Source organism: Paroedura picta, chromosome 15 (assembly GCF_049243985.1).
Source record: "Paroedura picta isolate Pp20150507F chromosome 15, Ppicta_v3.0, whole genome shotgun sequence".
Taxonomy (NCBI): Eukaryota; Metazoa; Chordata; class Lepidosauria; order Squamata; family Gekkonidae; genus Paroedura; species Paroedura picta.
The window spans coordinates 26,939,365-26,955,932 of NC_135383.1; the positions used below are offsets into that span (position 1 = coordinate 26,939,365).

General features: G+C 47.8%; 1 protein-coding gene across 3 annotated transcripts in view; it reads right to left on the reverse strand.

The window, feature by feature from the left end:
- HNF1B (HNF1 homeobox B) overlaps positions 1 to 16,568 on the reverse strand; it is a 118,280-nt gene that overhangs the window by 6,683 nt on the left and 95,029 nt on the right. For 2 of the 3 annotated variants that reach the window (XM_077311044.1, XM_077311042.1), the window contains exons 5-8: positions 16,135 to 16,298; positions 9,132 to 9,264; positions 4,838 to 5,029; positions 2,492 to 2,610 (exon numbers count right to left, since the gene is read on the reverse strand). In XM_077311044.1, coding sequence (XP_077167159.1) covers positions 2,492 to 2,610; positions 4,838 to 5,029; positions 9,132 to 9,264; positions 16,135 to 16,298 — 608 coding nt within the window. Of the gene's footprint in view, positions 1 to 2,491; positions 2,611 to 4,821; positions 5,030 to 9,131; positions 9,265 to 16,134; positions 16,299 to 16,568 lie in introns of all 3 variants that reach the window. The other variant, XM_077311043.1, reaches the window with a different exon arrangement.

A 16,568-nucleotide genomic window follows, 5' to 3' on the forward strand; every position in this document is an offset into this window, starting at 1 on the left:
TTAGAGTACGGTGACCGGGGCTCAGGCTTGATGGGGGCCAACTGGGCCCATCAAGCCCCTGTGGGCAGTGGGAGCAGTGTACCCCAACTGCCCCCCACCCAGTGACACTTGCCCCGGTGGACAGAAATTGGCTTGTGGCAGGCCCTGCTGTCTATTTGGACCTCAACCAGAGGCCTGGAGAAACAGCTCTGTCTTACAGGCCCTGTGGAATTGGATGGGGCCCCACGGGGCCCTGATCTCTTTTGGCAGAGTGTTCAACTAGGCTGGGGCCAACTTACTGGCTTACTTACTTTCGGTCAGGGATCCTGAGCAACCTTTGGTCAAATGATTTTAACGCTCCTTGGGGGGTGTAGTGGAAGAGGCAGCCTGACTGTTTGTAATACCAAAACCTTGAACCTGATTCAGTCTACAAACTGGAGTCAGTGTAGCAGGTGTCATATATGTCCTCCACTGGGCCCCCCTAAGGACCCAAACTGCCACATTCTGAACCAGTTGTAGTTTCCAGCGCAGTCACAGGGGAAGTCCTGCATAGAGTGAGCTACAGAAGTCTAGTCTAACCACTGCATGAATCAGCATGGTTAAGTCTGAAGTTGAGAGACAGGACGCAAATTGTCATGCCTGGGGTAGATGGAAGAATGCTAGGCAAGCAACTTTTGTGATCTGGGCCTCCACTGAAAGGAAGGTGTCCAGAATCACAACCAGGCTCCTGAAAGAAGTTGCCAGTTTTAGTTGGGCTCTGTCAAGAATCAGGAGAATAAGAATAAAAAGTTGGTTCTTATATGCTGTTTTCCTCTACCCGAAGGTGTCTCAAAGTGGCTTACAGTCGCCTTCCCTTTCATCTCCCCACAGCAGACACCCTGTGAGCGAGGTGAGGCTGAGATAGCCCTGATATTACAAAGAGGAACAGCTGGTTCTTCTATGCCGCTTTTCTCTACCCGAAGGAGTCTCAAAGTAGCTTAGAGCCCTGATATTACTGAAGAAGAAGAGTTGGTTCTTATATGCCGCTTTTCTCTACCCGAAAGAGACTCACAGTGGCTTACATTCGCCTTCCGTTTCCTCTCCCCACCACAGACACCCTGTGATATGGGTGAGGCTGAGAGAGCCCTGGTGTTGCTGCTTGGTCAGAACAGCTTTATCAGAACAGCTTTATCAAGGTCACCCAGTGGGCTGCATGTGCAGGTGGGGAAACAAACCTGGGTTCCCAGATTAGAAGCCACCACTCTTAACCAATACACCAAGCTGGCTACATCAGCTGTCTCTCTGCATGTCAACCCAGCCAGATGACCTCCATCTTGGCTGGCTTTAACTTCAATCAACACCGCATGAGCCAACTGACCATGGTCTCCAGGTGTCATGGCATCCAGCGGTGTCGATAGATGGCTGTCCATTAACAGAAATTGCTGGACGTTATCAGGGTATTAGTGATAACCCCCCCCCCCCCAAAAAAAAGAAACCTTGCAGATCAATTGGGTGGGTGGGTGCATATAGATGTTAAATAACACTGGGGAGAGTATTGCTCCCTGTGCCACCCTCTGTTGCCAGCCTTCGAGAAAGGCACATGAGGGCTGTGCCTCAAATCCCTGTGTCAGCCAGGAGGTGGGTCAAAAGCTTGTGGTTGACCGCATCGAACGCTGCCATCAGGTCTAGCAAGAACAGCAGCAAGAACCTAGGTCCAGTTTTCTCCAAAGGTTGCCTGTCAGGGTGGGTAGACCACTAATGGGGACCCTTGCCATAGAGTCCACCCTCCAAAGCAGCCGTTTCCCCCAGGGGAACTGACTTCTGTTGTTTGGAGATTAGTAGTAATCCGAGGAGACCTCCAGACCCCATCTGGGGGCAAGGGACTTGTCATCTGGGAGGAAATTTGGTTTATATCACAGTTGAGCATCTCAACTAAAGTCTGCTTTTTATTACCCTTATCTTCATGGGTTTCACTTCGATCTCTTTCCCTTACCATGCTTGTCTTCACTTACGGGTTCCAATACGAGCTCTTTGGACGTTATGCGGGGTCTTCACCCACAGGAAGGAATGTAAGCTCTCTTCTTAGCTATTGGCACCCTCAAGTTTAATCCCTGCTCAGGTACAACCATTACTGGGAGGCCTTGGGCAGATCACATCTTTCTGCCTAATCACTGGCTGTTGTGAGGTTGAGATGGTACGCTTGGACAAAAGGTACAATATAAACGGGACACAGAAATAAATGTGCATAATTTAAGCAATGCATTTTTCTTCTCCTCTGCCCCCACTAGAAACTATTAGGATCTTATCCGTTGATCTGTCCCCTACCTCATAGCCCCCCACAGGTTTCACTCCCTCCCAAGACATGGGGCCTTAACTTCAGGAAATTTGGCAACCTTGGATGTGTCCCAAAGCTGCTGATCATTTAAGAGGGCAACCCCCTCATATGACATAGATCAGCAGATCTCCAGCCTCTGCTTCGAACCCCTGGATTTCCTGGGAGACCTTCCCAGGTGGAATTTTGACTGCCGCTTACCTGTTTACTGGAAGACATATTGGTTAAGGAACTGATGCTGTTGGTATCCGTGACCACCATGGCTGAAGGGAACCGAGATGTGTGGGAATACTGGGGGGGCTCCTGCTTGTGTGCATACACTGCAGAGAAAACAACAACAGCACACCCATCATTCTGAAGTGGGCTAAGAAACGTGACTGACCAGACATTTTAAATGTACAGCTGTAAACTGTCCCCTCACAGGGAGAAAAGCTCTCTCAATACATTCCAAAACTAGACTGCGACTTTAGTCATGATGGAAAAACGGCCCATTTTCTGAACCACCTTATCTGTAAACGGATTACGCGGAAAAAGTATGGTTGGATGCTGGAAAGTAGAAGTTTACAGGGCCATTCCCTGGTATTTCCAGGAAGAAGCATCACAGGTAACAGGAACTGGGAGAAAGTCTGAGTTCAGGGTCACCTTTAAGGCCAACAAAGTTTAATTCTGGGTAGAAGCTTCTGCGTGCAGGCACATTTCTTACACAAAAGCTGCTACTCAGAAGTAAACTGTGTTGGTCTTAAAGGTGATCCTGGATTCAAACTTTGTTCTGTTGCTTCTGACCAACATGGCTACCCATCGAGAAGAAGAAGAGATGGTTTTTATATCCTGGTTTTTCTCAAACTAGCTTCTCAGTCTGGAGAAAAGGAGGTTGAGAGGGGATATGATAGCCCTCTTTAAGTATTTGAAAGGTTGTCACTTGGAGGAGGGCAGGATGCTGTTCCCATTGGCTGAAGAGGAAAGGGCGCGCAGTAATGGGTTTAAACTACAAGTACAACGATATAGGCTAGATATCAGGAAAAAATTTTCACAGTCAGAGTAGTCCAGCAGTGGAATAGGTTGCCTAAGGAGGCGGTGAGCTCCCCCTCACTGGCAGTCTTCAAGCAAAGGTTGGATAAACACTTTTCTTGGATGCTTTAGGATGCTTTGGGCTCATCCTGTGTTGAGCAGGGGGTTGGACTAGATGGCCTGTATGGCCCCTTCCAACGCTATGATTCTGTGATTCTGTGATTATCTGTTTTGCTACAACAGGTTCCTTGTGAGGCAGGTGGGGCTGAGAGAGCTCTGACAGGACTCCTCTGTGAGAACAGTTCTAACAGGACTGTGACTAGCCAAGGTCACATAGCTTGTGGGGGAGTGGGCAGTCAAACCCAGCACTCCAGGTTAGAGGTTGTGCATGGATAAGGTATGTTTTTCCGGAAGGGCAAAGACTGGGTGCCCAGGACACTTCAGGACAGGAAAGCGGTGTGTGTGTGTGTGGGGGGGGGGGGCATTCTTCCTCTGTTTTGAACCTGGGAAGTGTGGAATCCCAGAACATGTGTCTCCTGGCCAAATTTAGGCCCATTGTGCGCAGATATTCCAGGTATATCTTACTGCAGATATTCCAAGCAGGAATCCTTTGCATGTTAAGCACATTAAGTCTAAACTTTTTGGCATCACTGGAGTACTCACTTAGATGCCAAACAGATATTCTTTTTATGGTTTTTAAACATTTGAGCTCTGATAATAAATTGTTATATTTTTCTATCATTGGTCTTATCCCTAATCTTTCTGGTTCTCACATAAACCCCAAAGACCAACCATGGCTTGCACACACAGGAAAATGTCCATATGCCACCCTGTTTCATGACTTTTCTCTTACCCGTATCTTCTCTGGTAAAAACAAGATTGTAAAAAACTAAGAATTACTTAGACAGATGGTTCCCTAATGCTATTCAAGGGGCTTCAAAGGTCCTTGCCCCTCTTCAGATAAAGTAAGCCAAATAATTTACACTGAGCAAAACAAGAATGACTTGTGTAAAATGATGCAAAGAAGTTAGAGAATTTAACTTTTCCAGTCACAGAATTTTTTAGGGTACCTTAGTGCAAATTAACAAAGTAACATAGAACATACGTACTACTAAGCTTGGCCACAAAATGCATACCTGAGTGTTTCATTAGCAGATTAAATCTGTCAGAGCCAAATCACATGGGCCCTGAAAGATCCATGACGGGTAAAAACACTGCCCGCCCTCCCCCTCTTCTCAGAATAAAACTGAGGCTGGTTGGGGTGTGTGTGTGTGTTGTGTTTGTAAAGGACACTGGACAAAAAAAAAACTAACCCTGATGTTGTATTCATGTCCCAAGACACTGGCATTCAGATTGTATTCTGAGACATTCTGGAAATCCTCTGAAGGATTTCTGATGAGCAGGTTCTCACCCCCCCCCCCCATGAGAAAGCAGCCCTGGCCTGTGCCCTCCCCAACGGCCACACACACACACACACACGTGCACTCACAGAGTACCTAATATCTTTCCCCTTTAGCAAATACCTGACAAGATCCTTACTGTGTGAGTTCTGCAGCTGGGCCACCGTGGCCATGAAGGGCTGCTGCACCATGGGATTGGGCGACTGCTGTAAGAGGGGCTGCTGGTGAGGGCTGTGGAGCTGCTGGGAGAACTGGACAGGCTGGAGCGCTGCTAGGCTGCTGGCCACACTGTTGATGACGGGGACGCTCTGTGCTTGGGAACTGTTGAGGCCTGAGAAGGAGATAAAGGAGAAGGGCTCCAGGAGACTGGCCAACGTTATGCAATGGTGCCAAACAAAAGCCCCAAAGAGCACCCCACAAACTCCTCACAGAAATCACTGATCTTCAGTGGGGACTTTGGGGCCTGTGGGCACCTTTGAAATCCCGACACAAGGTGGAGGGGGCAACCACAAGTGGGCCTCCGTGGGAGCTGGAGCTGATAGCTGCCACCAGAGTAGGAGTCACACACCACAAAGGAAGCCAAGTGCAGGGGACAAGAGTGATTGAAAAACAACAGGGACAGAAATAATAGACCTAACACGGTGGGACAGGGTTCTCAGGTTCCCCCCCTCCCCATACCCACTGCAGGGGACACGGGGGAGAGATGCCAGATTCAGGTGAGGAAACTCCTGGAGATCTCAGAAGGGAGCCTGGGGAGGACCTGGGGAGACCTCACTGGGGTCTAATTCCATAGCGTCCACCCTCCAAAAATTCCATTCCCTCCAGAGGAGCTTGATAGCCTGGAGAAAAGGTTAATTTCAGGGGGTTCCCTGGTCCCACCTGGAGGCTGGGATCCTTCCGGCTGGGCTAGCAGCGACTAAAACAACATTGCTTTAATTTGCACAGCCAATCAGAAGCCTTGCTGGCAGGAGCCCCACTTTTCTCCACTCACTCTCCAAAACACTTGGGCTCCAGGAAAGGGGCCAGCAGGCACCCTGGTACTCATGGGTACGGCACTGGGGATCCCTGATCCACCCTGAGGCAGATTCTGAAGGAACAAAGCTGGTTGACAGAAGAAGAAGAAGAAGAAGAAGAAGAAGAAGAAGAAGAAGAAGGAGGAGGAGGAGGAGGAGGAGGAGGAGGAGGAGGAGGAGGAGGAGGAGAAGAAGAAGAAGAAGAAGAGTTGGTTATTATATGCCACTTTTCCCTACCCGAAGGAGGCTCAAAGCGGCTTACAGTCGCCTTCCCTTTCCTCTCCCAACAGCAGATACCCTGTGGGGTGGGTGAGGCCGAGAGAGCCATGATATTCCTGCTCAGTCAGAACAGTTTTATCAGTGCTGTGTTGAGCCCAAGGTCACCCAGCTGGCTGCATGTGGGGGAGAGCGGAATCGAACCTGGCATGCCAGATTAGAAGTCCGCACTCCTAACCACTCACCAAACTGGCTCTCTTATAAACATAAAACAACTTAAGCTTTGGGTCTCCATCCTGTGCAACAGTCAGACCTTAGTTGCAGGTTTTCCTCAGTATCAGAAAGTGACAGTGTAACAGGTGATCAAGAGAGGGCTGAACTGCTCAATTCCTATTTCTCCTCAGTCTTCTCTTGTGAGGGGAATCACGCTCAGTATGGCAAAATCCTTTCATGTGATGAGGAATGGAAGTTGTGGCCTAGGATCACTGTTGGGGCAGTCCACAAACACCTTGTTTCTTTAAATGAAACCAAATCCTCTGGGCCAGATGAATTGCATCTGAGGGTACTAAAAGAACTTGCTGATGTAATTTCTCAGCCTCTGTCCATTATTTTTGACAATTGGAGAACAGTGAAGGGCCAGGAGATTGGAGGTGAGCAAATGCTGTCCCCATCTTCAAGAAGCGGAAAAAAGAGGATCCGGGTAAGGATCTGTGAGTCTTAGAAGACTGTACATTGATCAGGAGTCAGCAGTGTGACTCGGTAGCTAAAAAGGCAAACAGGATTTTGGGCTGTATTAAAAGAAGTATAGTGTCCAGATCAATTACTCCGCTCTGGTTAGACCTCACTTGGAGTCCTGTGTTCAGTTTTGGGCACCACAACTGGAGAAAGATGTAGAGATACTGGAGCATGTCCAGAGGAGGGCCACAAAGATGGTGAGAAGTTTGGAGACCAAGGTGTATGAGAAAAGGTTGAGGGAGCTTGGTGTGTTTAGCCAGGAGAGAAGGTGACAATGAGGTGATATGATAATCATCTTCAAGTATTTGAAGGGCTGTCATATAGAAGACGGAGAAGAGTTGCTTTCTGTTGCCTCAAAGGGGCCAATGGGTTGAAATTAATTCAATGGGTTGAAATGAATTCAAAAACATTTTCAGCTAAACATCCAGAAGTTCCTAACAGAGCGGTTCCTCAGTGGCACAGGCTTCCTCGGGAGGTGGTAGGTTCTCCTTCTTTGGAAGTTTTTAAGCTGAGGCTAGATAGTCATCTGACTGAAATGCTGATTTTATGAACTTAGGCAGATTGTGTCCCTGATAACCACAATGAAGTAGTTACTAACCTGGAGCCAGACATCCTGGAATGTGAAGTCAAATGGGCCTTAGGAAGTCTGAGCAACAATAAAGCTAGTGGTGGCGACAGCATTCCAGTTGAACTATTCAAAATCTTAAAAGACGATGCAGTAAAAGTGCTCCACTCAATATGCCAGCAAATTTGGAAAACTTAACAATGGCCACAGGATTGGAAAAGGTCAGTTTACATTCCAATCCCAAACAAAGGCAATGCCAAAGAATGTTCAAACTACCGCACCATTGCACTCATTTCCCATGCTAGCAAAGTTATGCTCAAAATTTTACAAGCTAGGCTCCAGCAATATGTGGACCGAAAACTTCCAGAAGTAGAGGCAGGATTTCGAAGAGGCAGCGGAACTAGAGATCAAAATGCCAACATACGCTGGATCATGGAGAAAGCTAGGGAGTTCCAGAAGTACATCTACTTCTGCTTCATTGACTATGCTAAAGCCTTTGATTGTGTGGAGCACAACAAATTGTGGCAAGTTCTTAAAGAGATGGGAATACCAGAGCATCTTATTTGAGAAATGTATATGCAGATCAAGAAGCAACAGTGAGAACTGAACATGGAATCACTGATTGGTTCAAAATTGAGAAAGGAGTTCGACAAGGCTGTATACTGTTGCCTTGCCTATTTAACTTGTATGCGGAGCACATCATGAGAAAGGCGGGATTAGAGGAGTCACAACTTGGGATCAAGACTGCAGGGAGAAATATCAACAACCTCAGATATGCGGATGATACCACTCTAATGGCAGAAAGTGAAGAGGAACTAAAGAGCCTGTTGATGCGGGTGAAGGAGGAGAGTGCAAAAGTTGGCTTGAAACTCAACATCAAGAAAACAAAGATCATTGCATCCAGTCCTCTCAATTCCTGGCAAATAGATGGGGAAAAAATGGAGATAGTGACAGATTTTATTTTCCTGGGCTCCAAGATCACTGCAGATGGGGACTGCAGCAAAGAAATTAAAAAACGCTTGCTCCTGGGGAGGAAAGTTATGGCAAATCTAGACAGCATCCTAAAAAGGAAAGACATCACCCTGCCAACAAAAGTGCGTTTAGTCAAGGCTATGGTCTTCCCAGTTGCAATATATGGCTGTGAAAGTTGGACCATAAGGAAGGCCGAGCGTCAAAGAATTGAGGCTTTTGAACTCTGGTGCTGGAGAAGACTCTTGCGAGTCCCTTGGACTGCAAGGCGAACAAACCGGTCAGTCCTAGAGGAGATCAGCCCTGACTACTCCTTAGAAGGCCATGAAACTCAAATACTTTGACCACCTCATGAGAAGGAATGACTCCCTGGAGAAGAGCCTAATGCTGGGAGCGATTGAGGGCAAAAGAAGACGGGGACGACAGAGAATGAGGTGGCTGGATGGAGTCACTGAAGCAGTAGGTGCAAACTTAAATGGACTCTGAGGAATGGTAGAGGACGGGAAGGCCTGGAGGATCATTGTCCATGGGTCGCAAGGGGTCGGACATGACTTCGCACCTAACAACAATAAGGCAGATTGTGAGTGGGTGGGCAGGAAGGGATGTGTCAGGGTTTGTCTCTTGTGGCCCTTCCTTGCAAACCTAGGGAGTTGCTGATTGCCACTGTGGGATGAGAGGTGAATTTCCCCCAGGCCAGCCTGGATTCTGGAGATTTTTGGTGGTGGGGGGGATCACTTTGGCATACAATTGGGGTCACTGTGGATGGGCAGGTAGTTGTGAGTTCCTGCATTGTGCAGGGGTTGAATTAGATGACCCTGGAGGTCCCTTTCAACTCTATGATTCTATGGGTGAAGGAGATGATTGGGCCAAGGGGCTTCCATTGCTGACCTCCATCCGAAGCCCCCAAGCCAGAATGACAGCAGAAAAGCACTTACTTGGTGTGATGGCCATGACTCCTGATAACGGCGTCATGATGAGGTTCTGGGATTGCTGCTGGTTGTGATGGGAAAAGCTGTGGATGTTGGTCAGCGTACTGACAGGGGGCAGCCCACCCCCAGAAACCGTTATCTGCCGGAGTAACAAGAATGGAAAATGGACCACAGGCAAGCAATAAAACAGCATCCACAGAGAACGGCACAATGCATATTCAAAATTCCATTTGCCAAAAGGGTTCCCAACCTCCAGGTGAAGCCTGGAGATCTTCAGGAATTACAAGTGGTTTTCAGGTGACAGAGATCAGTTCTCCTGGAGCAAATGGTTGCTTTGGAAGTTAGGGTCTATGGCAGGGGTAGTCAAATTGCGAATGCTGGCAGGGGCTCATGGGAACTGTAGTCCATGGACATCTGGAGGGCCGCAGTTTGACTACCCCTGGTCTATGGCATTATACCCTGCTGAGGTTTTCCCCTCCCCAGACCCCACTACCCTCAGGCTCTACCTCCAAAATCTCCTGGCATTTCCCACCCTGGAGTTGGCAACCCTTTTGTCACATAGTTGTTCCTTTACTGTTGCTGGGTTTTTTAGTGTTTTGCTTTTGGTCCATGGTGGTGGAAAGTGCTGTTACATCACAGCCAATTTATGGCAACCCCACACAGCTTCCAAGGCCAGAGGCGTCCAGGTGGGGTTTGCCATTGCCTGCTCCTGTGAGGCTGCCCTGGAGTGCCTTGCTGGTCTCCCATCCAAATACAGAGCCCAGCCCACTTAGCTTCCAAGCTCTGGCCAGGTCTGCTTAGTTTGGCCCATCCAGGGTCAGCAGCCACCAGCAGGCCAGACTCTAAAGGTCTAGGAGGAAATTGGCTCTCATCCATGAAAGCTTAAAGGCCAGAATAAAAACTCAGTTTCTGTTTACTTCTGCAGCAATTGACTAACATGGTTACCCTAGTAACAGGTCTCTTTTAATTACTCTATTCTACAACTGGGAATGCCTCGGCCATTCTTGGCATTTTTATTCCCTCTATTAAGTTTTTCGAACTGGAGTTGAACTCAAAGGACTGATGATAACCTTATACTCAGCTTGTTATTCTAGCGAGAACCTAGAATCTGCTAAACATCTTCATTGTACTGCATATTTGTTGGATATTTTCATGGTGCTGTTTACTAATTTACACCTTATATACGTGGTCTAGTGATTTCCATTTCATTGTCTGAAGAAGTGTGCATGCGCAAAAAGTCCACACCTTGAATAAATCTTTGTTGGACAAGGGTGACACTGGTCTCAAAACATGCATAATTACCCCTGTGGAACTGTTTCCAGAGATAAACTGTCTGAACAGATTTCACCAATCAATATTCCTTAAAAATACCTACAGAGCTTTCACCTGAGAAAAAGGGACTTCACAGTCTCGATTCAGGCAAACCGTCTGGCTGCTCTACTTCCAGAGGCCTTGGTTTAAAGCAGGGGGAGTCAAAGGGCGGCCCTCCAGATGTCCATGGACTACAATTCCCAACGAATGCTGGCAGGGGCTCATGGGAATTGTAGAAGAAGAAGAAGAAGAAGAAGAAGAGTTGGTTCTTATATGCCGCTTTTCCCTACCCAAAGGAGGCTCAAAGCGGCTTACAGTCGCCTTCACATTCCTCTCCCCACAACAGACACCCTGTGGGGTGGGTGAGGCTGAGAGAGCCCTGATATCACTGCTCAGTCAGAACAGTTTTATCAGTGCCGTGGCGAGCCCAAGGTCACCCAGCTGGTTGCATGTGGGGGAGTGCAGAATCGAACCCGGCATGCCAGATTAGAAGTCCATACTCCTAACCACTACACCAAACTGGCTCTGTAGTCCATGGACATCTGGAGGGCCGCCCTTTGACTACCCCTGGTGTAAAGGATCTGAGCAGAGGGAACTAGGAGTGACTTCCTGGCCAGGACAGGCTGCCTCAGAAGAGAACTATGCATCTGGGAGGGGGGGGGGGACCATAAAAACCAGCCAGTGTAACAGGAACCAGTCAAGCCAGGCCAAAGAAAATAACCCCACAAGATGAATTTCTGGAATATTCTCACTCTTCTGTCACCGAGCACTGGCAGGGCCCCAGTGAAAGGAGGAGGAATGGGTCCAAATGTCCCTGGGGGGCTTGGTGGGGAGAAATCAAACTGCTAGTTAAGTTAGGGATGTTTGAGTTGGATTACATAGTCAAAAGACTATGTCTACACATGAGCCTCTTGTGGCACAGAGTGGTAGGGCAGCAGACATGCAGTCTGAAGCTCTGCCCATGAGGCTGGGAGTCCGATCCCAGCAGCCGGCTCAGGGTTGACTCAGCCTTCCATCCTTCCGAGGTCGGTAACATGAGTACCCAGCTTGCTGCGAGGGGGTAAACGGTAATGACTGGGGAAGGCACTGGCAAACCACCCCGTATTGAGTCTGCCATGAAAACGCTGGAGGGCGTCACCCCAAGGGTCAGACATGACTCGGTGCTTGCACAGGGGATACCTTTACCTTTACCTTTTTTTACATAGTCAAATGCATGTACAAGGGAATGGTTTTCACAAGGTCCATCAGAGGGTTGCAGCCTCCTGAAGACCTCCTGGAATTACAACTCATCTCCACACCAGAGATCAACTCTTCCAGTAGGAGGGTAGATTTGTGTCGCATTGTACTAGGATTACCCTCCTGGCAACTGGCAGGGGACGAAGGGGCTCGTCAATAGAAAGAAGGGACTTGTTGCTGGTGTGATGAGCTCACTTCCTATGCAGCAAGGGCAAGGTGGACTAAGCCTTCTTCTTTCCACTGGTAAGTCTGATTGGACCATGCTGCATGAGAAGAAGTGGCTTCTGCCCCCTCAACCAAGCCACTTTCCCGACCCAAATGGTATGGGGGATGCTGCTTGGCCACTCAGAACACGTATGGGCAAATATTAGGGTTGCAAGGTCCCTCCTTGCAACTGACGGGTGAAGAGGGAGACTTACTGGGAGCAACAGGGAGGCCCATCTGACATGCCATGATGTGTCTATGGCACTGACCATGTGACCCACACCACTTCCAGGATGGTTGGAGAACACTCTTATATCTGGGCAAAAACTATGGTAAATTTGGCTCCAACCATAGTTTTCACCCAAATACCAGAACATCACCCCATCATCATGTGGGCAGTGATGTAGACACATCACTGTACATTGGGCGGATTTCCCTCTTTTTTGGGTTGTTCTCCTCCTCCAGCCAACCGATCAGTGGCGGGATGGTGGGGCCTGGCTGCAGGACATTCCCACCTCCACTAGAGGATCCGGCAACCCTAGCAAATATTGGACCTGAGCCCATTTTAGGTTAGGAAAGTGTCATGGGGCGAAACAGGACCCTGTTATTTCTGAGCATGCTGGTCCCAATCTCAATTGGGGTCCTGCCTGTTTGAGAATGGCATACACTTGGAGAAGCAACCAGGCATGCTGGACCTCATAGATAGACCAAGATCAAGGATGCAAACATGAGATCCATAGTTCTTGTTATTGGGAGCCATGTAATTGCTTCAGTAGGCACTGAAACTGTAGTTGGTATGCATATTATTGATTCTTACTGATTCCCTTCTGTAGCATCTCTGGGGTGGGAAATTCCTAGTAATTTGGGGATGGAGCCTGGGAAGGGCAGGGTTTAGACGGGGGGGGGACCCCAATGGGGTGAAATACTATACAGTCTACCCTCCAAAGCACCCATTTTCTTGGCAACCCAGGCCTACTATCGTTTTGGGGGGTGAACTCTAGCATGTAATATCCTGCTGAGGTCTCTCCCTTCCCCCAAATGCCACCTTCCCCAGGCTCCCCCCCTCCCCAAATGTCTGGGAAATTCCCTAGTCAGATTTGGCAACCTTACAACACTACAGGGGGCTCTGGTCCAAAAGAGTGGGGGGCACTTGATAGGGTTGCCAGCCTCCAGGTGGTAGCTGGAGATCTTAGAATTCATCCCCAAGATACTAAACAGACACTTGGATCACTGCATAGGGTTGCCAGCTCTGGGTTAAGAAATACCTGGAGACATTGGGGGAGAGCAGGGAGTGGGCAGGATGGGGGGACCTCAATGGAGTACAATGCTATGGAGGTTACCTCTGTCACCTGGAGATGAGCTGTAAAACTAGAGGACCCCCAGTTCCTGCCTGGGGACTGGCATCCCTATCACTGCACCACACTGGTGCCAACCTCACCTTTAGCTACACACTTTTTAAAAATCTGCAGAGATGAACCAAATATCTTTCTGGGAACTTTGTTCCCCGTTCTGAGCTTCTGCTGACAACTTCCCGAGGCACCACCGGAACTCCCCAAGAACACAGCTAGAAAACTTGAATATAGATTAAATCTTCCTACCTTTGGCCTGATCTGGCAATAAAAGGTTTTTCTTTTTTAAAGAGACTTTCTTTGAAGCATAATGCTGCTCCTTCCACCCTTATCCCAGAGGAACACAACATTCCTCAAGACCCATTCGCCTGAGCCAGGCACGCATATGAAACATAAACAAACCCTTTACAAAAACCGTGTAACGCACCAGCACATTTGAAAAAAGCAATTAGGGCTGGGAAAAATGAATTAATAAGGGTGGGGGAGAGAGGTGCTGTGTCACCTGACCAAGAAAGAATCTGATCCCGCAATAACAAACAGAACCTTCCGACTTGCCCTCCAGAATTATTGGCCCAGTGCAGAGTCATTAAACAGGGACTACATTCCCAGAAAACTGCTTTGAAATAAAGCATTGGCAGAATTCCAAGGCAAATTCTTATTTTACTTCAATATTGTGAGGAAACATAATCAAAAGGTCTGTCTTTGTCCTCCTTGCGCAGAACCTGAATTATATTTGTCCTAAACTGGTTTCTTTCCCCCCTGCTCTTAGAAGGGTTGTGTGTGACAAGCAGACATTTGACAGAGATAGCTTTTCCAGGCATGCACAGCCAATGAGAAAACAAATTTGTCCCCAGTGTTTCTCCGTTTAGGACACAAGGCAGTGTCCCAAAACTACAGTTGGGATAGAATATGGAACTAAGAGGACCATCGGTTCGAAGTCAGTCCAAACCAAGGTCTAACTTTTAGAAGGCGGAACCTGACGGGATGCCATCTGTGACTGTTCATGAACACCCAGCAGTAACCTCACGCCTCCTTAGGAAAAGCCAAAAGCTCCATGGTAAAACCACAGGGCTTCCAGCAATTCATTGACACAAAGGAGGCACTAAGCGCCAGGTCGAAACATTCAGGCTTTTAACTGAAGGGGTTTATCCTTTTAGATGTTTTATGATCTAATTCTGGTCTGAGGTCTGTTTTATGAGGAATTTTATGCTGTTTTTAATGGCTTGTTTTGTTGGTTTTTATGCTGATTTTATGGCACTGTTTTTACTAGCAAGTCACCTCACGTGGGAATCTGGAGAAGTGACAGGGACATTTCCAAAATAAATGATAAATATTCATCCCCTGATTCCCAGAGTCGTTTTACACTTCGTTTTTTCCCATCATGATTATTGTTATTATCAAACTACAAATGAATATATGAGAAAAGCAGCAAATTGCTTTTAAAATCAATTTTAAAAAGGGAAGGGAGGGATGCTAATAATCTGCCAGAAGCATGGGAAAGGTGGCAATTTTTGTTGTGGAGCAAATGGAACAGCAAGGTAGTGGCCAGGGCTCTGTAGCAGAAGGTCCCAGGTTTGTTCTTTGGCATCTCCAGTTAAAGCAGCCAGGCACTAAGTGACAGAAAGTCCTCTAATTGAGATTATTGAGAGCTACTGCCAGTCAGAGTAAACAATACCGATCTTGATAAACCAGGGGTCATGCTTGCTACATGGCAGCTTCATACATGTTCATGTGCTCAGCCCATCTATAGGGCACCTACAGTGAGCAATAAGTAAAGTTCCCCATGATGTTCTGATGAGTAAACTGGAGAACTGCAGTCTAGATTTTCAGATGGTTTGGCGGATAAGGACCTGGCTACAAAACTGCACCCAGAGTAGTTGTCAATGGTATTTCATCAGATTGGGGGGAGGTGAGCAAAGGGATGCCACAGGATTCGGTACTGGACCTGGTTCTGGAGGCCTCACTTCAAAAATGGAGAGGGAGAAGAGTGATTCACAGAGTAGTTCAGCAATGGAATCAACTACCTAAGGAGATGGGGAGCTCCCCCTCACTGGCCGTCTTCAAGCAACGGCTGGACAGAGACTTATCCTGGATGCTTGAGGCTGATCCTGCACTGAGCAGAGGGTGGGACTAACATTTATTCCCAAAATTAGCTTTAGTGAATCAGAGTTCACTTCTTCAGATGCTATGAAGCCTAAGCATCAAAAGTCTTTCAGGAGTGATTCTATGTGTAAGAGACTAGGCATGTCTATTCTCTTACACATAGAATTACTCCTGACTTTTGATTCACACCAAGTATATTTCTGCCCTCAGCTCCACCCTATCTATTCCCTCCCCTTTCTGTAATTTCCCTTATAAAATGTAGAATATTTTTTCTCTTCATAGTAACTAAAGAGGTGAACTCTAATGCATAAAAGTTTAAGCTGTAATAAATTTTATTAGTGTTTAAGGTGCCTCTAGACTCCTGCTTTGAAATAAATATTTCCTGAATTCGGCCTGCAGTTTCAGTAACTTGAAAAGTAACATGGACACTTGCTTGAAAAGAAGTGGACTCCTAGGTGAAATTTAAAAGGGATGAAAATGAATAAGAGAGTTCCTTTTTAAGAACCAACAACGGGAATGCCATTGTCAGGGAAGAGCAAAGAGCTATTTACTCAGCGTTCCACTTCTGGAGGCATTCAGTCAATAAGCCGGACGGACGGCCCTGTGTCACCTTTATGGGCGGCTTCCAGAGGCTGAGCCTCCTGCCGGCCAGTCTGCACAGATTGGCTGAGGCTCTTCCCTGGCCAACCTCACAAAGGCGCCATTGTTTCCTATGGGGAGGGGAGGGTTTTTTCCTTGTTTGTCTTGCCTGCTAGGCCCTCTTATCTTATCGCTGCCCGAGCAGCAATGGGGCCAGGTGTACTCACCATTTTACCATCCGGTGAGAGGAGGCTGTGGCTGGAGTCCAAACCTGCTGGAGAGACTTGCTGGAGGACAGCCTGGCTGGTGGTCACCATGGTGTTGTTGCCATGGTGATTAATGGCTGAGGAGGAAGTGACTTCATTGCTGCCGTGCTGACTGTAGCGGACTCCTGGAGAGAAGAGAAATCCGGACATATTAGGGTCGGGGGGGGGGGGGGAGCCACCTGTCCAGAATCTCACTGGCTTGCCGAATCACTTATTTGTCGAGGTCTTTGATGAGGGCGCCTCCTTTCTCAAAATCCTGGTAGTCATGGCACAGGGACTCTGAGCAGGTGGAGAGTTTGCTGCTGTTGACAAGGACTGACCTCACACCTGTGAAGGTTTACTGTCTTGTCTAAGAAGGCAGACCCAAATGGTCACGGCACAGTTACAACCAAGAG